The sequence below is a fragment of the Corvus kubaryi genome, unplaced genomic scaffold (genome assembly GCF_017639235.1).
Source record: "Corvus kubaryi isolate FWS band 111438036 unplaced genomic scaffold, C.kubaryi_AGA036_p1.0 74, whole genome shotgun sequence".
NCBI classification, from domain to species: Eukaryota; Metazoa; Chordata; class Aves; order Passeriformes; family Corvidae; genus Corvus; species Corvus kubaryi.
Window position 1 is genome coordinate 5267177 of NW_024582061.1, and position 25691 is coordinate 5292867.

General features: G+C 39.2%; 1 protein-coding gene across 2 annotated transcripts in view; it reads left to right on the plus strand.

The window, feature by feature from the left end:
- The window catches only part of SCUBE1 (signal peptide, CUB domain and EGF like domain containing 1), a 194612-nt gene that overhangs the window by 114604 nt on the left and 54317 nt on the right, over positions 1-25691 (plus strand). For both annotated transcript variants that reach the window (XM_042050680.1, XM_042050681.1), the window contains one exon: positions 12177-12293. In XM_042050680.1, the coding sequence (XP_041906614.1) occupies positions 12177-12293 (117 nt within the window). The remainder of the gene's footprint in view (positions 1-12176; positions 12294-25691) is intronic.

The window sequence follows — 25691 nt, forward strand, 5'->3', positions numbered from 1 at the left end:
CTGGTATGGTTCATCTTGCAGTTAGTTGAGCACAGCCTTCAGCTCTTAAAATTATGTTCAAATCCCTGGTTTGTGTGGTATAACAGAATTTTTTCTGAAAATATTTTGTGTTTCTTAGGAGCATCACAGAGACCTTCTCCATTTTCCTTTACCTTCTTTTCCTTGGGAACCCATTTGTTTCTTCTCTCACAGCATCATAGTATGAGACTGCCCTACCTGGTTAGAGGAGTGGACTAGTGAATTTCACATATTTTTCAGTCTAAATCCAGAATGAGTGTGAATCACGGTTTGTATGCCCTGCCTACCTGTATGAGAGCCATTCTAGTATGGGCACACAAATTTAGAAGCACCAAATTTCCATTTAACCCTACTAATACACTTATCTTCAAAATATTTTGTCCAGTGTTGCATCTTCAGCAATGGAAGTTGCTTTTATTCATGTTTCCATATCTCTTTTTGCTGCTATAGCCCTGGATAGAATTCATAAGTCAAACAGCCCCGTCACAGTCTACAGCTGTAAAAATAAATCATCCAGCAGTCTAGAACTTTATCATTAAATAAACTGTAAATTATCAAGTCTTGTGGGCCTAACATTCTCCTTGGCCACTGTCTTTCACTCGAAAATGCTACAAGGTTTTTATAGAGCAATTGTCTGTTGATATCCTGAAGCTTTCTTTTAGAAACTGTTTAGAAACTTTAGAAGTTTCTTTTCAAAACTTTTCTTTAAGAAACTTTCTTTTAGAACTTGATATTCTGGACACAGAAATAGAATTCATAGCATCAGCTATGTCATCGGGCTCCCTCATTACAAATAAGTCAAGTGCTTACAGAGAGGTGACAGACAGCTGGAAACCTCCTCTTTGAGGAACCAGAACTGTAAAACTGTCTGGAATTTAGACTCAAGGAGTCCTCATCTCCTAGTCAGAGATACTGCTTTGCTCTTTGGCTGCTCTTTACATCAACTCTTTGAACCAAGTAATTTAATGAAGTTCTTTTTTATATTGTCTTATGAAGTCACTTGCTGCATTGCCATCATCACAGGCCTTATTAGACTGCATGAATCTGTAAAGTGTTTTAGCAACACAACCATGATGTTCTGTGCAGGCTGTTTGTTAGATCCTGTCCTCTGGTCAGCTCTTCTTGAAGAGGCAGACCTGACCCATTTGTCACTAAGTTTCATTTGCCTTGCTCTACACTTTAGTAGTCAATGGATCAGGCTCATTTGGGCTTGACATGACATGACTTCAAAACAACTGCCAACACTGTCTTCCTCATCTTCAATCCCTTTTCCATTCTTCCCAGAGATCACTGTTGTAAGAACTCACTTTGGCCATAAAATGTTCTTGCTCCGGCCTTAGAAGAAAAAAAATTGGTCCCTTCTTGTCACAAGAAGAGGGGTGTACAAAGTACTTTTGAGTATAGCAAAGAGCAACAGGACAGTGAGCCCATCCTGAAGCTGAGGAAGTGCAGTCATTTCCCTTGCATGCTTAAGGGAAGCAAAATGGTGCGAGTAATACCATTGCTACAGGTGTGTTCAGAAATCCAAACTCTGCACAGAAATTCACTCCTTCATGAGACATGTTCAACTAACTTTGTGTCAGGGCAGCTGAGGATTTTGCCATTGGACACCGACTTCTTGGGTCATCAGAAAGGTTATTTACAATCCTCATCAGAGAGTGATGCAATTCTCTTCCCTGGAAGCTGTTTCCTAAGAACCTTCCAAAGTATTTTACTGTCAGCTGAAATGCTGGTAAAAGCTGCAAAGTGCATTGGAACTGTGCTGGTCTTTGTTACTGCTCAAGTTTACCTCTGCCTAGATTGCTTCTGTGGTGCCATTTGGAAAATCACACCAATAAGCACCAGCTTTGCCGGGCTGGGATATATGGGCACCTGTATTACATTTCATCCCTGGTTTCCTAGGAATTGTTCTGTGGTCTGGCATATAACCAGCAAATAAGGCAGTATTTTCACTAGTTCTGTATTTTCCCTTTTTGTGGCAAGAATCATTTGACTTCTGCAGATGTCTCCTCTTCCATTACCTTATCAGTAGCTTTCCACCTGTTTGTAATGAGCACCCTGCTACCTGCCTGGAGAAATGAGTGTGCAGGGAGCTAAGACCATTCCCTCTACACAGCAATAACTAGAGGTGTGAGCTGTGGAAACTGCAATTTGGGATTTCTGCCACAGATTAGCTTATGACAGAGAATATCCTCCCTGCATGTTACATGGGGGAGAATCATCTCTTTGTTTGCTGTGGAAGTTGTACTTCCCCATCAGTTCAACTCCAAGGATCCCAAACATTGCAGTAAACAGCCAAAGCCAGTTCAGACAAATAGATCACAAGTGCAAGTCCTACTTTGGCCACTTTAATGACATGCCAGTACTCTCTTCTCTGTGTGCTGGTCAGCTCTTTCCTCCAATCTTGTGCCTCCTGAAGGTACCTGGAAACATCACCCAAGGTAACTCTGTTTATCCTGTCCTGCCCAAAACTGTTTTGGTTTCATATCTTTAGCCCAGTACCTACAATAGGTTTTAGTGAGCTGCTCCTATCATAATGAATAAAAAACCCACAACTTGAGCTTATGGCCACGACTTACAGCATTTGTAGCAAAGGCAAGCATTTTTGTATCTGTTACATCAAAAAAGGCAGAGGGATTTACAAATTTAGAGCTTGGATTTACCCATTTGAACCAAAAATGGTACTCAACTTCATATGCCTTGAGTCATCTGAGCTTAATAGTCAGCCACATGGTATCTTTTCTTAAACCCCAGTTATCTAAGGATTAGGCTGCCCCTGTTCATCCTGGACATCAAGCATGCTTTGACTGACTTGTCTGGAGCACCTCTCACCTGATTGCCTCAGTGGCAGGAGGGTACCCAGTTATAGTTACTCCCACACAGAATTCCCACTGCAGGTAACAGATTGTGTTAGTTACCTGATTGGTAATGAGCAGAGGAAGAACCATCAGGTGTGAGCTGAACATTCTCCCCAGGAGTTCAAGACAGGACAGCCCCATCCTTGCTTCTGCAGTTGTCCCTTGCAGAGACTTCCAGGTGTCATGCAGCTCTTAGCAGAGCAGTACTCTGCATTCCCTGTTTCTAATTAATTAAGATCCTCTGTCAGGTATCTTGCATAAAATTGGGATTACAGAGGGCACACACCCAGTGCGTGAACTTCGTATTGATAATGATGTTATGTCCACATGCACATTCGCCTGGTCAGCAACCTTCTCCCTGTCTTTTTCTTAGTCCACCTGGAAATCCTTGGGATTCAAGAGCTGAGAAGGCTGAAAAAATCTCAGGTCTTAACTTGCAAGGATCTATGCTCTGTATGAACATGCACATAAACAGCAGATTAAAAACTTCTAATTTCGCTAGTGTGCTTCTTTTTACTTCCACCTCTCTGTATGACACATAGGACTCTTTGAATCACTGTTTTCTCTTTGGTAGAGACACACAACTTTTTCTTGATTACAGGAGAACAGAATCCACAAAGTTAACTATGATTACCAGAGTCTCATAGTTAAATTTATCTTCTCCTACTAGGTTTAAAATGACATCATATCAATATGGAAACTTCCCTTCTATGTTCTTTCAGCATCCAAAGATCTCTCCTCTGGTGACTCAGTGTGAATAACTTACCCAAAATCAAACATCTGTCTTGAAATGCTGTAAAAACCACACAGTGATAGTGTAGGTCATATGGAAATCCACCATCTTCTGGATTTCAGGACTCTCTGGTAGAGCCATATTTAGCTTTTTTGCAGCTCAGGAAAAGGAGCTGTAGAACAGTAGAACTTACTGAAGCCATGCATTCGTAACCTAAAAAAATCCTTTCATCTGATGAGAGTTTTCTCTCAAAAGCCTTTTTTCTTGAAAGTAGGTTTTGTGGGGGAATTGGTTTTCACAGTGCTTTTTCCTGGAATGATCTTCAGAAACAGGGAGACAGAATGTACACAGACAGAATGTACTTGTTAGAATATTCATTTAAAATGTGAGGAAATGATACTAAAGACCCTTGCACAGTGCATTGCCACCTGTGTTCAAGGAAAATGTTGGTCTGTAAAGTCAGCCTAACTCATTATTGCCTCATGTATATGTTCCACCCCTGGAGCCCCTATTGGTAATCAGTAGCCTAAAAAGGGCTAGGAATTTTTCAGTTTCAGTAAACATAAAAGCATAGAATATGTGACCTGGGTTTCTAACATGCAATTTAATGCCTTAATTACCAAACACTGGAGTAAAGAGTGTAAGAGCTCTGGTTTGACAATTTCCAAAATTCTTATATTCCAACGTGAATTAAACATGGATTCTGCAGACTTTATTTTTGTCTTCTTTCAAAATAGAATGAGGTTTTCCAGGTGATACTACTCCCAGGTTTTTGTCTCAGAGAGCAGGGTGGTGGACAAGCTAGTGTTTGTTTTCAAGTGCTGTTCTGAAGCAGTTAACTTCTATCCTACCAAGGCTCACTTTAAGTCAAGAGCACCTTTCCAGTATGTACTTCAGTACCTAGCTTTGTTGTACTGCCTCCTAGGACTCTTCCCAATTACTTAAAATATGTCTTTATTTTTCTGAATGGCTTTTACCGATTTAGAAATGCTCACTGTCAGAAAACCAAGTGTGCAGCTCTGTATGCATCATAATCCTTTTGTGCTTTAATCAATAAAGAATTGCAAACATTTCATTAGCAGGCATATTGCTAGGAGGTTCTATAATTCAGTTACTGACTGTGAAACCAAGACCTCACTTTAACTCTTTCTGTCAGTTCTACTTTGCTGTATGAAATCATAGCAAGCAGGGGGAAGGAATCCCTGAGGTCACTCATGCATTCTCTGTCTCCCAAGGGCAGATCTTTTCATCTTGAGTTACCATCACTTTTACTTATTGAGTTTGTGAATGGTGTGCTATTTCCTGTAAAAATCCCTTGTCTTCATTTCTTTGCTGACAATAAAGACTCTGACCTTATCCAGAATTCCTGGTAATACCTTCCATTGTTTTGCTTTCCCATTTTAAATGAAAGGATTTATCCAAGGTCAGGAGATAATGCTCTTCCGCGATGTTCAGAGAATTTCAGTTTTTCTTAAATGCAGCTTCTCTACCTAGAGAGAGCACCACAGCTACAAGTGTTAATTTTAAGAGCCAGACTGGACTCATAGGATGCTCATAAAACACCTGATCCAATCTATCAAGTGACATTCCCTAAATATGTAGTGTTCCCTGAAGAGGAATCGAGCTTTTCTGAACTGAGAGCTGCAGGGTTCATGATTCAGTGTAAGATTCACCTAGTTGTTTCTTCACACATTCCCTATGTGGCAGGGCAGAATTCTCATCCTATTTTCATGCAAATAAAATTCTACCAATCATGAAATTGCAAGGAAATGAGGAGACAAGCATAACGAAGTGAAGAATTCCACATCCTGCAAGTTACCCTTTCTGTCTCACCTTTTTCATTGCCTGAGTATGAAGCTCTTTCAGTTTCTCCTTCATCTGTTCACAGCTATTTGTTTCTTTCATTATACTCTTGTGAATGCTCTTTCTCTATTCTTTTCAGCATCACAGAGCATAATTTGCATGATAATGGCATAGTTCTCCCTTAACTGAAAATTGAAATATTTTGTGTGTTCAGTTTCTTCTTGTGCCTGTTGTCCTTTGGGTCGCTCCCTGTACCCTGATCTCCTGCCACATAGCATGTGTACCTCATGTACTTGCAGTAAAATTCTTTTTATGGATGGTAACAGCAGTCTTATCATCTGTTCTCTGTCTCATGGCTTTCTTACTCATACCACATATTCCCTCTTATGTAAAGGCAAGCTCATTTTATAATACATAGAATTTAATTTTTTTTTTTTTAATGGCCTTTCCTGGGTCAAGTTTGAATCTCTTCCAAGTTTCAGACTTTCAGGATTTGTGCATTTTTGATCAGAATTTGCGGGGGATCTTCAGTGTATTTTATTTATTTGGTTAGGTAGTCCTTGTTCTTAGGCATGGTCATGCACTTCACCTACCAGTAGTAGTTAAAATTATTTCTGGATAAAAGTTAAAAGGAAGAGAAAAAAACACTGTCCAGTGTATCTGGAATTCAGAAAGAGCTCTCTTTGGTGGAGATTGTGCTGTGGCACCAACATGAAGAAAACAGATGAGATGTCTGCACGGGCAGCCTTTGAGCCAGATGGAGCAAAGTGCTTTTTCAGGTGTGAGAGGAGAGGAGGTCCAAATTAAGGACTAATTTGATTTCAGACACTATGTGTATTAAACTGAATGTATTCAACATTTTTTAAGGGGAGGAAGCCAGTACCACTCAGCTGAGCAGGATCTTGCCCTGCCATAGAACTGCTCTAATACCTTACCATCATCACTTTTTCATAACTGCAACATATTTGGCACAATGGAGCCCTGGCATTGGTCCTTATGAGGGCCCCAAAACACTACAGTGATGCAAGGAATCATAATAGACAATGGCAATTAATAGTTTTAGATTAGACCTGCTCAAAATTCTCAAAGCCATATATTTGGCTTTCTTTAACAGATGTCCTTAATCTTTTCTCAGTTGTTCAAAGTTGGTGTTTCACTGTGAATTAAATACAGAGAAAAAACCTCATTTTTATGTGCTTAGCATAGGTAAACAGGTTATCTCTTGATTCAGAGACAGTAGCAGTTTACAACAGCTTTAGTTACAGCACATCTGCTGAGAAACAGAGATTGAGAGTAGTTTGACCTTTTTGCCACTCCAGTTGCCAGGAATTATTACTTCAGAGGCACTTCTTTAGGAAAAAATGGTCCAGTTAATCCATATACTTCCTCATTGCACTGGCTAAAACTGTAAGTGCACTAAAGCTGCTGTCCTGCTTGCAACATTTAGCTTTAGTTGCATGAAAATTGACTTGTTCATGTGTCTGATCCCTGAATTTAAGACAGTTATTCTGAGCATAAGATACTGTGTTCAGATCTTGTGCAACATTCAGACCAGGTATAGAAGTAGATAGGATTACAATCTGAGTACAGTTACTCATAATTTGCTTGGACTGTGATTTACTGGGTAGGATGTGATAGCTTCTCTGAATTCTGAGCTCCAGGCTACTCCATCAAGAACTGTTCTTGCCTACCATAAAAGTTGACTCAGAAAAAGATCAAAATAATATGGCACACACTTTGAGAGCAAAGCCCAATCATCCTGTTTCTGCTGACCCCAATGAGCTCTAGCCTACTGCAAATGAATTCCAAATAAAGGCAGTTTGAATTGCTAGTTTTCTTTAACTTGCCCTTTTGTCAGTGCTCTCATTTGGGCAAACATAGGAACTTGGTAGTGGAAAAAAGCATTTTTCCACTTCCAAGTCTTCCTTTCCACTGTACTTACTGCTTACCATGTCAACCTAAACAGTTTACAGAAATCTGGCAAACTTAGAGAATACTCTTTATTTTGGGGGACTGCTATGTCTTTTATCCACAGCCTACCTATTGCTGCAAAAAATCCTTTTCCTCTGCACAAGGCCTTAAGACAGGAGGTCAGTCCAGCCTTCCTCTGCTTCAGAGGAAATGGCAATCATAAGCCCTGCAGAACACAGTCATTTAATTTAGTCCAACAACTTCTTCTGAGCAAGAAGGTGCCATTCAGTGTCCCTCTCATGCTTTTCCTAAGAGTCAGATGCTGCAAGGCTGCCTTGAATGTAGGTGATGACTTCAGTGGCTTCCCTTTCCCATTTTCTCTTAGGTTATATAGTTCTCTTATTTTCACTACAGCTGGGTTTTTCTCTTCTGTTAAGACTTCTTTGCATGTTTTGCATACATTCTTGAGAGCAGCTCTTACATTTACAGTTGTTATCCACTCTTTCCAGTCATTGTGTCATGATCAGGAGCCTGGAAAAAAATAGAGTTTTCTGGATCCTGTTGACTTCAGACTGCTGTGATGGGTAACAGAAAAGATCAGAGAATGACTTCTCTATATCTCTAAAGAAAGCACCTTGGTGCTAGATCTCCCTCCTCTTGCCTTCATTGGTGTTCACCTTTTCCAGTCTTAGTACCTGTCCTCGTGATTTATCAAAGATTATAGAGAATGATCTAGTTAAGACATAGATTACAGCATGATCCTCAGATGCATCCCTTCTAGTCTCAAAGACCTATGTAATTATGTTCTGCTTTGCATCTCAGTTACTATAAAACTGGTTTGGATCTTAGTTCAAATTGAACCAGGCTGCCAACAATGAATAATAAAGATTCCAAGATTTGCCTGATTTTAACCAATACCCTTAAAATCATATCATGTTCTTTATTCATGAGATAAACTGAAGTCACAAAAATTTGCTTTATGAAATAATTGGCTAGTTTAAAAAAAACCCAACCACACAGATTTTATTAGAAGCTTATATTTTAAATGGTTATGTTTACTTGTTTCATAGAAGAAGCTGAAAATCAGGCTTTCAGAAATATTTTCAAACCATGAGACATGTGTTTGGACTTTCAAACATTTAATAGTATTCAAAGCCAAATAAACCCTGTCTGGTGTGACTCTTCTTAAGAAAGTGACCTGTTGCCACCTGGTAGAGATTCTGCTTTAGTTCAAAAGCTTCAGAAGTAGAACCTGAAGAGCTGCTCTTTCACTGCTAAACCATTGCAGGCATTGGAGTAACTTCACCTGGTAACTAAGTCAGTGTTCCTCATTGGTGCTGAAGGACCAACAGCTCAAGCTTGTGCTTTTTAATTGGATATTTTAATATCCAGAAGTAGTACAGTGGACTGATGTTAAAACAATAGTTCTAATGGATTAAACCATAGCATATAGGTAATGATTTTAGTTGTTTCTTGTCTGTGGATCCACTGAGCAGACACACAAGAGTTTGTTCCAGAATTAGGATCTTACACTGGAAAATTACAATGTAATCTCTCCCAGACCACCTTATACAAATAGATGTCCTTTTTTTTAGATCCCTGTTTCTGCCTGAATTTTCTGGTACATCAATAGGGATGTAGATGAGGCTACAAACATCACTTTAAATTAACAGTGGAGTCTAATTGTTTCAGATTATGATCTTTCTCATAATTCAGAAGGAATCTAAATGTCAGTAACATGACACTGCTTTACTTATCTTCCAGTTCTTTTTTCTGCTACCTTGTCAGAAGAACAACAACAACAAAAACCAAACAGAAATGTGCAAAAAAGTTTGAAACAAACAAAACAAACAAGAAAAAGGCTAAAATGTTGAGGTTGTCTTTTACAGAGAAAAAAGCCAGTAAAAATTATCTGTAGGATCAATATCACCATGAAGACCTGATCCAATTTTTAACATCTGTTCTTTCCCTTCCATAGCTTTTCCAGTGTGATAGAATGGAAATAAGTAATTTGCTTCTGCTCTTGGCTTGAGGCCTTAAAGTTGTATTTGCATTTCAAACATATACTGGGGTTTGATTGCGGTGAGGTGAAGGATGAGTCGGTGTCACCCCACTCAGAAGCACAGGTGGTCACGCGTTCGGTCTGTGCTGTGCGTAGGCCTCAGCTCCTCTCTTTGATGTAGCCTCTTTCCCACATTCTGCTATTCATGTTTGCTTTCTTTTACCAATGTTTTCTCACGACCTTGAGTTTAAGGAATTTCATCAGTACATCTCTCCAATTATCTAAAGTGAGAGAGGTACTGTCACATGTCCTCTTGCTCACTTGGATCTTCATTCTGTTAAGAGTTCGTCATGTATGAAAGTCAGAGTTGCTAGGAAGGTTGTAGGGTATTTATCCTTTTTGGTTTGTTTTACTAAATCTGTGTGAAAATAAGAAAGGCTGGCTTGATTCCTTCTATTTATACATAGAAATAACTCTTGTTCATTGAATGACCCTTACCCTATAGATCCAGTCATCCATGACATGGGAAAAAAAAATTGTTGTGTCTATTCATTTTCACTGGATGTCATCCAGAAAGCAGAAATATTACTGCTTATGTTCATCTCGTGTTGACGCACTGCAATAAAGGAGTCTTCATATGCCAGAGTTAATCTGCTAACAGAAGATTTACTGCTCTTTGCAGTGCCATGCCAAACGTAACCTTCAGCATTTTTTCCTGAGTTTTAACCTTAACTCTTTACTCCTGGCAAATCCTCCTGCCCTTAAGCTGTGCCCAAGTTAAAAAATTTAAATGACCTGAAATGTTTTTCCGTCTCTGAAATATAAAATTATTATTTGATATGTTGGTCCACAAGGACGCACGCACGTTCACATACAAATGGAAATGCCAGCATTGTCATTTGAGAAGAATTCTTCAAGCAGAAGTTTCAGCCTCTAAGTGTATAAAATAGTCCTTCCCAGAGAAGTAGATGAAAATCAGAACTATATCGCTTAAACAGTTAGGTTCAGGTCCTGCAAGGTGAGCAAGAACTGCCTGAAAATCAGGAGCTCCAGACTCAGCTCCATTTTCAGAAAGCTGTTCCAGAAAACATGTCAATCTGTTTGTTAGATGTGCTTCCTGGCAGTTATATGCAAATCCATTTGTATACTGGTAGCTCTTTCTACACAATGTTATTACATAGCAAACAGACGTAAAAATTTAAAATCTATCTGGAGGACCAGGTGTGAATGTATACAGGCTCAGAGATCTGTCCCATGCTGTTAATGCGTGTGTGCCCCAAATCCATGCTTTCAGTTCATTCTTAAGTGCCAGGAGCTTATTTCACAACTGATGGAGAGGCCTGTGCCAGTGCAAAAGAAAAAAAAAACCAGTAACACTTTTTTTTTAAGCAGTGAAGTCCCTCCAAAGGGCCAGTCTGAGTTCACCTTGAGGGCAAAGCACAGGGTACTTTAAAATAAAAATCTTTTAGTACTAGTCAATTGAAAGATAAAGCCTGTTCTGTTCTGTGTAAATAATTTTTGATCAATGTACTGTTCTAAGGCAATTCCCAATTAGCATATCCTATAGCTGATTGTCAGACCCTGTCCACAGGGTACAATTGTGACACAGGCTGTGAATATTCAGCAATAGGAGTCTGTAAATCTAAGTAAGTAATGACAAAGCCTCTTTAGGGAAAGAGGTGAGCTGAGTAGAATAATGGCAATCTTGGGGGGCAGTGGGGTATTTTAATTTAATCAAATCCAGAGGAACTGAAAAAGATACTATTAAAAGGACTTACTCTCTGAAGTAAATACTTTTCAGAAAAATGTACAGTTCAAACTGACGTGCTAAATTGGCATCCTTACATCCATTCCTTTCTGTGGATCAAAGCAAAGTTAATCATTTCCCTTGCCTTTTATCTCTTGTATGGATGTGTTTGTGAGTATGTGTGCATATGCATGTGTATGGTGTGTGCATGTGCATACATGAGTAACACCAAACAGTGGCAGCGAGGGAGGGGTTCTTGCTTTTTCTGTTATGAAGTTGAAGATTTTTTTTTTTAATCTAGTGGTACCTGATAGTCACAGCCCACTGTAGTAAAAGCTCAGAAGTATTGCAACTTTCTCTTGCCTGTGTTTGCCCAGCCACCCTTCTACATACTACAAGCACTGGGAAATTTCAATGACACGGCTTGGAATGGGTTCAGTGACCTCAATTATGCCCTCCCACCCACTCCAAACTCCTTTCAATTTGCAAAAAGCTTTAAGTGGACAAAACCCAGATGCCTTTTGCTTGTAGTTCAGTAAGAACAGATTGGGCATGTAGATTCTTGTCAAAGTGATATATGTAGTTCATTTTCCATTAACTCTTTCTTAACTAAGGGTTTTAAACTCTCAGTTCCAAGTCTAGCACGCTGCTTTGCTTTCTACTGTTTTTAAAGTTCATTATGCCTACAACATCATTTAAAAGTGAACTTTAAAACATCTCAGCTACACATTGACTGATACAAAACAGAATGTTTGGTTCTGCTTTGAAAGGCAATTACTTTTTTTTCTTTTTAAATTTGTTTCATATGTAATAACCCATCCTATTGTCTAAGACCGTTGAAAAACAGTAACTAAATATATTAAGTGAAATCTCCAGTTTGGGAGGGAAAAGAAATCATGACTTGTGGAAATGATTTACCAGTCAAAACCAGTACACGGACCCTGATGACCTTGAGCTTGCTTCAGTTGCCTTGCTTAAAACTTATATTGCTTTTAATATGTTGTAATAGTGCCCTAAAGAGGCAGCGGCCTTCCCCTCCCCCAGAGCATTTCATTACACTCCCTTTCTCCCTCTCTCTCTCCCTCTCTCTCTTTCATTCTGCAGAAACATGTGCTGTCAATAACGGAGGCTGTGATCGGACTTGCAAGGATACCGCGACAGGGGTACGGTGCAGTTGCCCGGTTGGATTTACCCTGCAGCCTGATGGGAAAACGTGCAAAGGTCAGCCTCTGTTTGCTTTGCAATGCATCATTTGCTTTCAGCGGGTCCAGTACAAGATGTAAATATTCAGTTATTTAATCAATACTTTTTAAGTCGAGGCAATACTGGTATAGTGATTGCAATTAAGTTCATTAGCTTTCTCCTTCCCTAATTTTTCTGTATTTACCTAGTTCAATCATTTTTCTTTTTATTTATTAGGGGGTTTTATTACTGCAAAGAAATGAGATGCAGAGGTCAAACTGTTCCAAACTGAGCAGAGATTTAGAGGAACAGCTCTGGGCTGCAAAAAGCCTTTAGTTTCAAAGGATATTCTGATACCTTTGTAAAACCTCAGTCATCTAATGGTGTCTGAATTTGTCTATTCAGAAAGTGAGTTAAAATTCTCAAGCACTACTTTGTTACCTGCAGATAATCAACTGCTTATTACTAAGTGAAGCCAGGTATTGCTCAGAAAAAAACCCAGACACTTGTTCATTCCTGCACCTTCAAAAGATAAATAGCCAGCCACAAAGGAAAACCAAAATAACATTTACAGATGCATGAGTCTAAACCACACAGCTGATGCCCAGGTTTTACTGCTCCAAAGGCAGCACGAGAACCTTGCTATTCTGTCTTTCATGTGTGTGTTAAAACTGAGGTCAGGGGAAAGAGACCAGAAAAGAGCATCCAATAGCACTGTCAGCATGTGTTCTCAGTTAAGGAGACAGGGGCAGCTCCCAAATGTCCCTACCCAATCCCACTTTGATGGCACATGAGTAGTTTTGGGTACATGTGAGTAGGACCAGGCCATCCATCAACCATTTCCCCATTTTCCCACTTTCCTGTATATTCCTTTTGAGCTTCTTTGCAAAAGACTTGGCGATGGAGATCCAGGGGGACATTGCATATATTCTTGTCACAGAGAATATTTTTCATCACTCAGTGACTTAGCATAAGTTGACCTAACTTGCTAAGAAATTATTGTGACTTTTTTTCCTTCAAATTAACCAGAAATGCCAGAATATCTTCAGTCCAGGGCTTGATGTTACTTAAAATAGTAAAACCCACAAAAATAAACAGAAAATGTGTGGTTTCCTCTTGCTCCAGGCTGAAAAATCCCAGTGCTTGGGCATGATCCTGTTAGTATTTATAGAAATAACAGTCCATTTGCCTGTTTATTTGAAAATAAAACATTTAAACTGCCATTGCACACAATGTTAATAGTTAAGGGTGAGCACACATCAAAACTCAGTCATCTTAGTTCAAGCCACATAAAAATAAATCTTCATTTTTACCAGCAGACTAGCTAAGCCATAGTAGAACAGTAACAGTGATTCCACCAAGTGCTTGAAAAGGAGGCCTTTTAATAATGTAACATACACCTAGGCTTGATCATAATGTTTATTATTGAAACTGTGTTGTAAAAAAAAGCTTAATTCTAAATTTAGACATTTGGCCAGAGAACTAACATGAAACGATATTTATATAATAATCAAGACTATAATTATTCCTACAGACAAAATGAAATATTCTACTGATCCTCAAACCAAATACCTTAGCTCTAAGCTCTTTCACATTTTGCTTTTCCCCTTTTTTATGAGTAGAAAATATAAGAAACAGAATCCATATTTTTATGATGCTGCTGATTCTTTCTTACTTTCTTAAAATAAGCAGCAACTGGAAATTAAAACAGATGGTTTCATATAGCAACTAGCCATTTCTTTTTAACCTTTATTGACATTTTAGGAAATACTCTTCATCATAAAATGGTGAAATACACATTTTTAATTTAATTTAATTTAATTAATTTTATCTTACGTATTGCACTGTGAGATTTCTGGGATAGATCCTGCTCTCTTGAAGCTGATTTTCCATTTAAATCTGTGCACAAAGGATCCTGCACTTAAACTGACCAGTGAAGTTTCTTGCACAGCTTTTGTAGGCAGCCCTTAGTCAAAGGGGATGCTCTGTAGGATTTCCATGTCCTGAACACAAAAGTGAACTTTTTGGTGGAGTGAAATTGATGTCCTCTTGGCTCCTCTTGCTGATAGTAAAGCCTGGAAAAGACCAGGCAGGAGAAAGTCAGTGTGCACATATTCCTTCCTCTGCATTCTCTAGAAGAGAAGAGAGTGATCAGCACAAGTTTTCTCCTTGCATTTTTTTTCCTCTTTACTCTCCTTGATTTGACTGGCCCACAATTTCTCATATATCCAGTTCCCTGTTTCCTGCAGCTGTAATTTTACATCTGTGTGGTAAGAGCAAGGGATTATCTCTTGGATGCCCTTTAAAGCATCCTCAGGGATCATGGAGCTGTCACATCCTGTCTTTCTTGGGCACAGTTTTCAAGTCCATCGAGTGTCACAGCATGTCCAAGTGAGGTTTTTCATAGAACATCATTTTAAGGGAGGTTGTGTTTCTAAATATAGAAGAACGAGATGCCATTTTCTGTTATGGGGAAGTAGAGATGTAGGGCATGTAAGAAAAGCTGAGAGGAATTGGAAGGAGAATTAATATATTAGCTGAAAAATGCAATTGTGGGTTGAGCAAAATGATTAATGTGTTTAGGTTTAATTTAGCAAATAATGTTGACCAAAAATAATGTTTTTATTGGAAAGTCTATGATTTTCTTTAGTCCATTTAGGCATCTTCCACTCTAAGCCATTTTATATAGTGCAGCTACTATATGAAATTCTGCAGATACTTAGATTCAAGAGGCTTAAATAAGACTCAAAGAAACATCTGAACTTCTGTGTATTGCAAAGTGGACATAGGGTAATTTATTAATGTGTAATTCTAGCTCACTTCTAGGTGACTTCCTTAATAATGTGCTTTTGCCATACTGGTAATTTATGGAAATCTGCTGATGCTTTTCTTCCTTTTTTTTTTTAAACAAGGGAATGAGTTATATATTTTTAAAAATTAATGAAATAAAACCACTATTTTTCTAATTAACAAAAATTTCTAGATAGTTCTGTTCAACAATCAGGACTCTAGTCAGTTTTAGGCATTGTGAAGACATGTAATGGGAAAAAAAGTTTATTGTCCAAAATGTCCACAGGTTTTTGTTTAGTAGTTGGGAGTTACATTAATTGTTTAGTACAGAAAAAAGGCAAGTATACATACAAAAGGGAAGACAAATTCTTAAAAAAGAGTATATGCAGACATGCTTGATCACCAAAAGGTGGGAAATAAACCCTTTTAAATGTAACTAATTGTTCTATACTTTGTTTGCAATATCACAGTTCCCATTCTATAGTTCTATCATAGAAGCTGGCATGAATTTAAATCACAGAGTACAGAACTGAGTCCTGACTAAAGATCTGATATTTCTCCTGGCCCTTCCCAGTGTATTAGTGAATGCAAGGTGTAGGAAAGCAACTTGCAAGTAATACAAGGAATCTGCCTCCAATGGTGTTGCAAGGGGTTGACCTCTTCCACAGTGAGAAAGGAGAGTCCATTGTACCTCAAAGAATCAAGCTCCTTTTTTTAATGCAGAGTACAGTCTGGCTTATATCAAATGTCAATAAAATTGGGGGGGAAATTGTTGTGGAGATAGTTTTAACATGGAATACATACAAGTATCAGCAGAGCACGTAGGAAGACTACTCTCCACTGTCGTGGAAGATTGCTCTGCTTTCTGGAAACTGAAAAGACCCTTTTAATCTCTGATTCTTTCCCCATTACACACATTACTTACCTGATCTTGAAGTGAAATAAGAGCAAAAGTGTTGTCTGTGGTCTAATTAGAATGATCTTCAGATGTGTTAATGGTGCTTGGATAAAAGTTCATTAACCTTTTGCTGTTTTTTAAAAGTCAGTCTTGAACTCAAGTCTTCCCTCAGTTGGCTTGGCACACAATGGAGAATGCTCCTTTATTCCCTTCAGCTTTCCTGTCAACTTGGCTCTTAATAATCCAAACCATGGAGGCTTTTGACAGCTAAGAGAAGAGACATTCCAGCCAGAAAGAGTTCCATATTCTCCCTCTAATTAATGCTATTTAATTTCTACTGCCATTATAACTGGGTGATGCCAGCTTGATGCTCAGCTCATTTGATGCTGTCGATTATTGTGCTACACATGAGGAAACAGTGTAGGTCACTTCCTTAAATGCCTACCAAGTTATCCCACAGAATTCAGCTAATTCAGACAGAAAGGGAGCCCGAAGATTAAAAGACATAGAGGCCTGAGATGCTTATTGCTCATTGCCTCCTACCCACATTTTAATATCCTCTGTGTTGTGCATACCAGGGGTTCTGAGGTACTGAGCTCCCTTGTTGTCATTTTCTGTGCATCCTTCCTGCTGAGTGACCTTTTCATGGATCCAGCTCCATTCTGCCCTCAGTGAGAAGATTGATCAGTTCAGCATTTTAATTATACTAGATACAGCTTGGGTAACTGATAATGCAGGAGGCTCATTTGCAAAAAACTTGCAGGGTTCAAAAGGAGTGAAGTCAGACTAGACTAGACTTAGCACAGATTTCTGAAGATTTTTTAAATCCATCTGCCAAACTGGATCCAATAATAAAGAGCTCATTTCCCGAGGGCAGCTACAGGAGACAAGCCGAGCCAGGGCAAATTCTTCTCCCAGGATTTAAAGTAGAGAAGGACTGAGAATGATGGCAAAAGATGATGTCTGAGAGAGACAGGGACCTTCCTTTGTGGCTTCTCTAATTCTTTGTGAATTAGAGCAAGAGGAAGGGCCACAAGCTTCTAGCACGGTGTAAAATGTAGGACCATGTGTATGATATATATGCTCCTTTTCTGCCCTGGGACTTAACGAAGCAACTGTACCCCCAGGCACTCTTGTGCCTGAGTAAAGTGACTTCACAGCACTCTGCACCTAGACACAGAGGAGCTGTGCAGGCTGCAGCCCTTGCTGAGCTCCTAGAGTCAAATGGCACAGCAAATAAAACTTTTAAGCTGGAGAAACTGAATTTCTAAGGGTCACAGAGCAAAAGCAACATCTCAACTATGACTTTTCCATAAAGTGCTACCTAACTTTGCAATGTCCCATAGATGTGTTGTAATAGCAAGACGCAGATTATTTTGTTCAGTTGGCTTTCTGTTTTGCATCATTTCACCTTCATTTCTTCATTTGATTTGCATCTTGTGACCCTTAAGGGGAAGGAACTTGACAACAGGATTTTGGGATAGTCAGCTGGGCTGGAATTTCAGGGAGTTTTAGTTGCAATGTGATACTACACGTTCATAAAGTGCCACCAGCTGTGACTAAATGCAACAGGATTAATTCCTGTGCACGAATAGGTCTGTGCCAAACCCAGGTGATCTCACAGACGTGTATTTTGGAGAGAGAAAGTTCCCTTCACATCCCCACCTAGAGATGGTGCATTTTCTTCACTGTGTGACACTAAGTCAGCCCTTCTCAGCGGTCTGGCATATTTAACTAGAGCGGTGTAACACTGGGGTTATGTGACTGCATGGCAAACATTTCTCCTTCCTGCTGTCTCATTGTCATGGTGACCCAGCAATGGGGTGGGCTCTCCACTTCCTTGAAACAGGCCCCCATCCTTCAGCATTCAGATGTAGCAAAGAAATGTGGCACTTACGCGCTTAAATACTTGACTGGGCTGCAGTGGGAGTATCAGAAATGCCTGAGTGGTGAATGATCTGTCCAGTAACTCAGCTCTGTACCCTCCTTTATCATTAAGCAATCTAGGGGGAAAAAAAAAAAAAGCAGGAGCATAGAGACGAATGAAAAATTTCAGTCAAAGAACTGCATCGAAGTTTATTTGAAATAAAAGGGAAATTTTGCATTGGCTGTACTAGTTTGATATAGCAATTACTTTATCTTGCTTTATTACAGCCTATTACAGCAGGAAAATGCATTTTAAATTAGTTTTGAGGACACAAAAAAATGAAACCCTGAAAGTGAATTAAATTTTGAAAATGGAATTGTTTCTGTAAGAAAAGAGTTTTTTAGAGAATGAGTTTCAATGAAAGAAAGTATGTCATGTTTTGTTAAATACAAACTGAAAGATTTCATTAAATTAAATGCTTAAAATTAATGCTTGACATCAGTTTGGTATAAGATTATGACTCAGTTATTGAAGACTTTCCTCTCTTTTCATTCAGAACACACTAACACTAAGTGAAAAGCTCACAGTGGACAGTTTAGCTGGCCAATTTGGCTTCATTTCCTGGCTACAGAGTATCTGTGAACAGTTATGATTTCCTCCATACTTCCATTAATCGAAATTACTTAAAATTTGTTTTAGCTTTTTTTCCTCTAAATCAGATTAAATTGACTAAAGCACTTAGAATTGCATCTTGTCAGTCCCAATCAATTCATATGAAACTGAAAATGTTTCCTCTTTTTTAAAAAAGAACGCCAGACAGAACACAGGTTACTTTTACTGTTTATTACTAGTAAGATATAGTTGTTAATCTGGTACATCCACTATTAGCTTCCCTGAATTATGATAATACCTTTATTTCACTGTGATTGATTAGATGAATTTCAGAGCGGTGGTTTTTTTTTTCATTTGTTGCCTAAATGCAATGTTTATGCTGTAGGAGTACTTTTGATAAACTCAGGTTTTGTTTGGTTAATATCCCTGATCAGTTTGACTTTTTGTCTACATATTAGTAAAAATTTGACAGTAAAATATACCCCAGTGCAAGAAAACCTCTAAAATGTATTCATCAGTCAAGTTTACACTAAGGCACATAAAACTTTCATGGCTCCTATGACCACACTTCTTGAAACAAGTGTCCCAATGCCTTTAGAGTCAAGACTGTAGGTTTGGAGCAGGCCTCCTGAACTAAGATGGATCTGACCTAAGAGAAAAATACAAGACAGGCCCAAATGTTTTCATGTGAATGAATTTTTTTTTCTTTTTTTTGGGTTGGGCACTGTTCTAGTTTTTTCGTTAGCTGCAAAGTGACCTAAAGTCACCCAAAGTCACCCAAATACAAGGTTTTCCTTGGTTGAATTCATTCACATACAGCAGCATTTTAAAGAAAAGGAATTTCAGTTATCTCTTGAAGAGTTTAAACTCTCATTTAGAGGCAAATCTGTTCATAGCTGTCAGACTCCTCCTCCTTTGAATCCACAGCTTCTTTCTGTGCAGCTCCCATGAGCAGTGTGTGCAATATCTGTGATGCTCCACGCAGTGAAAGGAGTATCAGTCGCCTTAGAGCAGGTCCTGGGCCTTACAAAAAGAGCTCTTTCCAGCCCACCTTTCTCTAGCAACGGGAAATTTTTTTTTTAACACATGTGAAGAGGTCAGTTCAGCTCCCTCCACATTAGACACATAGGATTTTTGAAGAATGTACGCGTTATGAGCCATTAGCCATAACAAGCCATTACTATTTTCCAGTGCTTTTTCAAAAACAAAGCAAAAAAAAAGGGAAAAAGCATACATGCAAATGGTGTGAAAGAACTCAAGTGAAAGAAGTTGCTGGCAGTTATCACCTCCTCTGCAGTCAGAATGCTATGGTACTAGCAAATGTCAGCATAAATGTCAGCTTCAAAATTACAAGCAGCGGTGGGTTTTTGAAGAGGACATCTGGCAAAGCCAGAAAGGGCAGAGGCCTGCTTGTCTTATTCCCTTTTCTTCTGATTACATTTCCCTTGATCATTGCACCATTGCCATGTACTTACATGTCTTATCTTTGAGAGAATTTAGGTAGTTAATAGAGTGATAGTACTTTTACATTTGACACTGCTTCATAATGCTAGTGCTTCATGCCAGAGAAATGTGGTGTATAGCACATTAAATTTTGTAACATTCTGCTGAAATAGTGCCTTATATTCATAGTTTGGTTTGGAAAGGAGCATAAGGGAAATGGTCCCTTAGCCTTACCTTAGTCAAAGTTAGAGTGACAAGGAGTGAGGGCAGCTTTTCCTTTAAGCTGATGAATAGCTTCTCTTTGCTTGCTGCACATAAATGAAGGTATCTGGGCTGGATCACTCTGGGATATCCCAGAGCCATAGTGTGCATGTTGCTTAGAGTCTGTCAAAAGTAACTAGGAGAAAGACAGGATTACTCTCAGCATACTTTAACTTACTCTGCTGGGAAAAAAATGCCCAACTTTGCAAATGGAAAGAGATTGAGATACACTGAGTGCTTAGACTCTCTATGAAGAAGCTGACCTGAGCACATAAACCACTTTAACCAGGATTCTTGGGAGTGGCAAATAGTGCAAATGTTTTAAGGTGATAGGTCAGATACACTTCTGACTTTTTAGGGGAAAACATTTCAGAAATGGTCAGACATTTCAGAAAATTGAATGCTCATGGGATTTCTAGTCAAGAACCTCAGTAGAAAAGGCGCTGAAAATTGCTATTTCATTTTTAAAGCAGAGGTGGTCATCCTCAAGCCTTTGTGTAGACTCCACCTTCAGTGACTCTTCATTTGATCCCCAAGGCCACTGTTGTTCCCACTGTGGATACCCAAGTAGAATCTCTGTCCTCTCTTCTATGCATCAGCCCTCAGGGGACATCAAATTCTATTTTGCACCTCATGCCTTGTACTGCTCTCAAGAACCCCTCTGTGAACTGCATTCTAGAATTTAGCCAGAGGAATTGGTGATCCAAGGGAAAACAAACACGTCAGCCTTTGGTAATTCCTGATGGGATTAGAGGTCTTACATCATATGGCTCAGCTACCTCCTATTTGTACAAGCTTAGGGATATGTGCACTGGGAAATAACATGGGACAGCTGGCGCCGTCTGAACTCATATCTTATTGCAATAACATGCTCCTAAGGACATGGGAAGAGTTTAATCCCAACCTGTAGAGTACCCACTTTACTTGCCTTGATAATATCCCTAAACTGGCTTCCGCTTTCCACTTCCCCTCAGAGTCTAACAAGGAATACAGTGCCTTTCCTTGAGCTCAGCAACAGAAGCAAAATATTAGAAAAAGTGTTAATACAGTGGTGCAAGGAGGCCTGTGGTGTCCATTCAGATGTGGAAGTCAGTGTGGGACAAATTCTTAGTCCCTCTCTGGTTTTTTTCTGTGTCCCTCCCTCTGAAAAACACCCTACTCCAGAGGAATCAGAGTGCCTTGATTTTTTCCAATGGCAGACCAAAGCCAAATGATTTTGTCAAAGCCAGTCCACAAGCTGTCCCAAGTCAGGGGGTAGAGTTTTAGAAGTTAGCTATTAAAGTATGTGTTGTCTTTTAACAACCCTTCAGGGTTTACTGAAGTGGTTCATTTTGAGCCATTCTTTCCCTCCAGATGGTTTTCTCCCTACTTCTCATCAACTTAAGGCAAGAATAAACTTCCCAATAGTCAAATCAAGATCTGGTTTTCATAACTCATTATAAGCAGCTCTGCTTCTATCAGATTCCTTACACTACTCTGCTTTCAAGCTACAGCAACTTACCCTCCCAGTGTTTGCAGCTAGAAATAAGTGCATGTTCAAAAATAAGCACCATTTGAGTTTGCTTCCCTGTACCTGCAAGCAAAAAGCTGTCAGAAAACAGAAGAGATCAGGTGTAATCACAAGCCACTACAGCCACATATCAAAACAAAAAATACCTTTGCCCTTTCTATGCTGATCATAAGGCAAATGCAAATCTTGAGGCTGAGGTCTGTCTTTTATCCTAAAAACAAGGGGAAAAAATACAAAAATCTCTTATTTTTTGCATGGACAGAGGGACATCTTTGCCTTGCATGAGAAGTTGGCACCTAAATTAATTCATGAACATGAGACTGATGTCAAGAATGATAGTAGTGAAAATGTGGGTTCTGCAGCAATTAGCCTAGTGCTTTTAGGAGGAACAAAAACATTAATTTAAAATAATATTTTCTAGATATGTTTGATGCACAGATTAAATGTGCAATTAAATGTTCCATTAAAATAGCTGAACTTCCTTAAAATTGCCTTCTGACAAACAAGTTCTGACCATTTTCCAGTACTTCTGCACAGTTAAAGGGTTTTGAGACCACATGCCATTTTCAGGAAGCAAGCAGGAAGCCTTCTTGGTAAAGGCAGATTTGTGTGAATCCCAAACTGCTCAACTGATTTACAGAAACCAGCAGACTTTTTTGGAAAAATGTTGCAGCAGCTGGATCACCCTGTCTCTTCCCCTTCCCAATACTCCTTTTTCTGACAACACCATATGATTTAAAAAATAGAGGTGTTTGTGACAAACAAGTAACCAAAGGCAGCCAGTGGGTGACTTGATGCTATGAAAAAATAGATGTGTATGCCCAACCAAAGAAAAAGTAACAAAACCAACATTAAATGAGAGGAAAATTAGGAATTTTGTCATGAAAACAGTGGCGCTGTTCAGGGCTTGAGTACTGGCGTGATTTTCTGAGAACACACACTTTGGGAAAGCCTCAAGAAGACTCTTACAGTTGGACCCACTAAATGCTTCTACAGGGGAACATTTTGGCACATGAATCAACCACGTGCCTGCAGAAGAGATAACAGGTGGACTTGTAGTTGGTGAAAGAAGAAGACAAAAGGGAACTTATTTGCTAGGAATGACAAATGAAAAACTAAAGCCAAAAGGGAATATTAAAATACAGAGGCAGTTCTGAGGTTATTTTTGGTTTGATAGGACTCTAAGCGAGGTGCGAGACCGTCTGTGTCCAAAAAAACCATCACAAAGATCAGTACTGAGAGAGGGAAAACTGAGTAACCAATGGGACAACAATAATCAAGGTCAGTTTATCAGAAGAGATGCCTGTTTTAGAAGAGGTGGATTAGACTTGGACGAGAGCACGAGTTCTGAGGTAGCTACAAAAGCATTTTCAAAAAAACTACCTAAATGTGGGTTAAAGAAGCAAGCATTGAGGCCTTTTTTGCTGAGGCTGCAGTCATTTTCTGCTATTCCATCGATGTTATCCAGGTCTCAAGACAAAGAACATACAAGATCAATCCAGTGTGAGGAAAACATAACAGCATCCAGCAGGCAGCTGTAGCAGCTCAGTAGAAAGCTCTGTGTCTTGTCCAGTAAGAGAACCACAACCATCTGGGCCAGCACTGCTGCCCTGGAAGCAGCTGTTTCAAAACTTTCTAAGACTGGGAGGTGACTCAAAATTAGGTTCCTACTTTTTTTCCCCACTTTTTTAAAGCAAGCGGGGAGCTGACTGTTGGTGTGTGATAAGAGAGGTGAGAGAGTATCTGAGCGAGGAGAAGGCTCAGCAGAGTTGGTGGTAAAACCATAAATAGTGGAAGAGATGTTGGAGAGGGAAAAAGCTGCTGGTTACCAGCAGAAAGTGAGTGAATGAGTGGGACTTGAGGGAGGAAAAGACGGAGAAAGCTCTTGGTGGAAGGTGGAAGTGGTCAGAAGCCTAGTGTGGGGACCAGAAAAGATGAGCAATTGGACACTGACTGAGGAGTATGTATGTTACTATTTGATTTAGAGACATAATTGATTCAGGCTTTCATAGAGACATTTGAAGTTCCACAGTGATGAAAAATCAAATGATAAACCCATGATTTTTTAATTAAAAAAAAAAAAGGGAATGCAAGTTTTAGATACCAACACTGTTGAAAATTTGTCAGAAAGAAGCAAATGGAATGGAAAAAAAAGAGAGAGAGAGTGGAGAGCGGAATCCTTCTAATTGCTGCTGCAAATTTATCTAACCCAGAATATGTGTGAAACTTTCACTGCCCCTTCCCTGTTTTTAAGGGAATTGCCATTTAGGTTTTCAGTTGGGCCTTGGGTTTTGGGGGTTTTTTGGCTCAAAGAGATACAATTCATTTGTCTGCTGTAGACTTGTTCATGACAGACAAATATAATATAACAAATTATCTTCCATTAAAAAATTGCAGACTTGGGTCAGCTGCCATGTAACTCATTCTGTTTCATTCCCTCCCAAGGGTTCCATCTACCCCCACAAAATAAATTCATGTGTACTAAGTTAGGGTTTTTTTCATGACTAGGCAATATCCCTGTTCCTTAGAAACTTGCAGTTGTTATTTGTCTTCGTGAACCTCCCCTTTGAAAATGCCAAATCCTTTAAATTGATGCTTCAGAGGGTCATATTTTGCATTTCAGTTGTTGAAAAGACCTTGCATTTATTCAACAATATAAAGCCCCCTGAGGATCAACAAGCATGGTATATTATGGAAAAGTGTGCTGTGCTTTCTGTGACTTGGGAGTTGATTACTCACATAATCATAGCTCCCAACACTCAAAACTTGCAGTATTTTTTTCATTCTTTTATCATTGCCTTTTTCATCATAAAATACAGCTCTTTTTTTTTAATATGACTAGATCCTGCTCTCAGTGATGGGTCTCTCTTCCCTGGTACAGAGCAGATCCCTGGTTGGTTGAAGCAGTGTCTTCAAAAAATTTGGAGGGTTAACTTTTGGTCAGCATCCAAATTTCTTTGATTCATTAAGAGCTATTAAAATTATCATGGGCTAATTGTATTCAAGTGCCCCTTTCAGAAGGAGTAGCTTTATTCCAGGAAACCTAACACAGTTTCACTGGGATTTTAGGGAGAGCATCAGTACCTTTAACTGTCCTTAATACCCATTTTATTTGATTAAACAAACACTTTCCTTGAAGCAAACTGAGATTCTTGGAAATAAGCACAGAGCTTTCCTGAGCAGATAATAATTCCAAGGGGGTAAATGAAAACAACCATGAGTAAATGTAAATTGAGTTAATACACTAAATCTAGGGATTCTTGTACCTTGGTCCAGTAGTGCAGTTAGCTCACTTGCCCCTTTGCTCTCCATTCAGCCTATATGGAAAAATTATATAGAGTAAGAGCCAGGCCTTGTTTTTAGTGACACCTAGCAGAGAGAAAATGCCCAGGGATGTCAGCCCCACAATTTTGTCTGATTTACTCCTTAAGAAACACTGAATTGACTCTTTTATTCTTGTTATTAACCTGCAGCAGCCCATTTAGTTCTTCTGCCTCAGCTCCTCCCGCATAAACATTACACATCGAGTTATTCTGGTGGCAGTGGCTGTGTGAATAATTACATTACACACGGAATTATTCTGGTGGTAGTGGCTGTGTGAATAATTAAGGTAGGCAAGCAGTCAGCCCAATGTATTTGCACAATTTTCTCCCACTGTTTTACCCACAGCCTCCAGCTCTGCCTGTCCTCACTCACATGGCCACAGGTACAGCCAAGTTTCCCAGAATTTGATGTCCTGTAGTTTCCACATGCTCTGTAAAAAACAGAGAGACATTCTTTGGTGTCCCCAAGTACACATGGGAGATTTAACAGCACACTCATTTCTTCCTCTCCAGTGTTTTATAAGAAGCATTTTGACTGACAAAAGCATTTTGACTGATAAAATTATACAGGAGGAGGAAAGTAGTTTTATTTCCTGGGATTTCTGTGAAGTTTATCTGTTCTTTTGGCTGGGAGGCCGTGGGGAGGAGGGGTAGTTCTAGCATTTAGCTCAGCCTAGACAGTAAAAGACTATCAGTCTGTATCTTTATGTCTCCAGTGCCCTTCACATTCTGG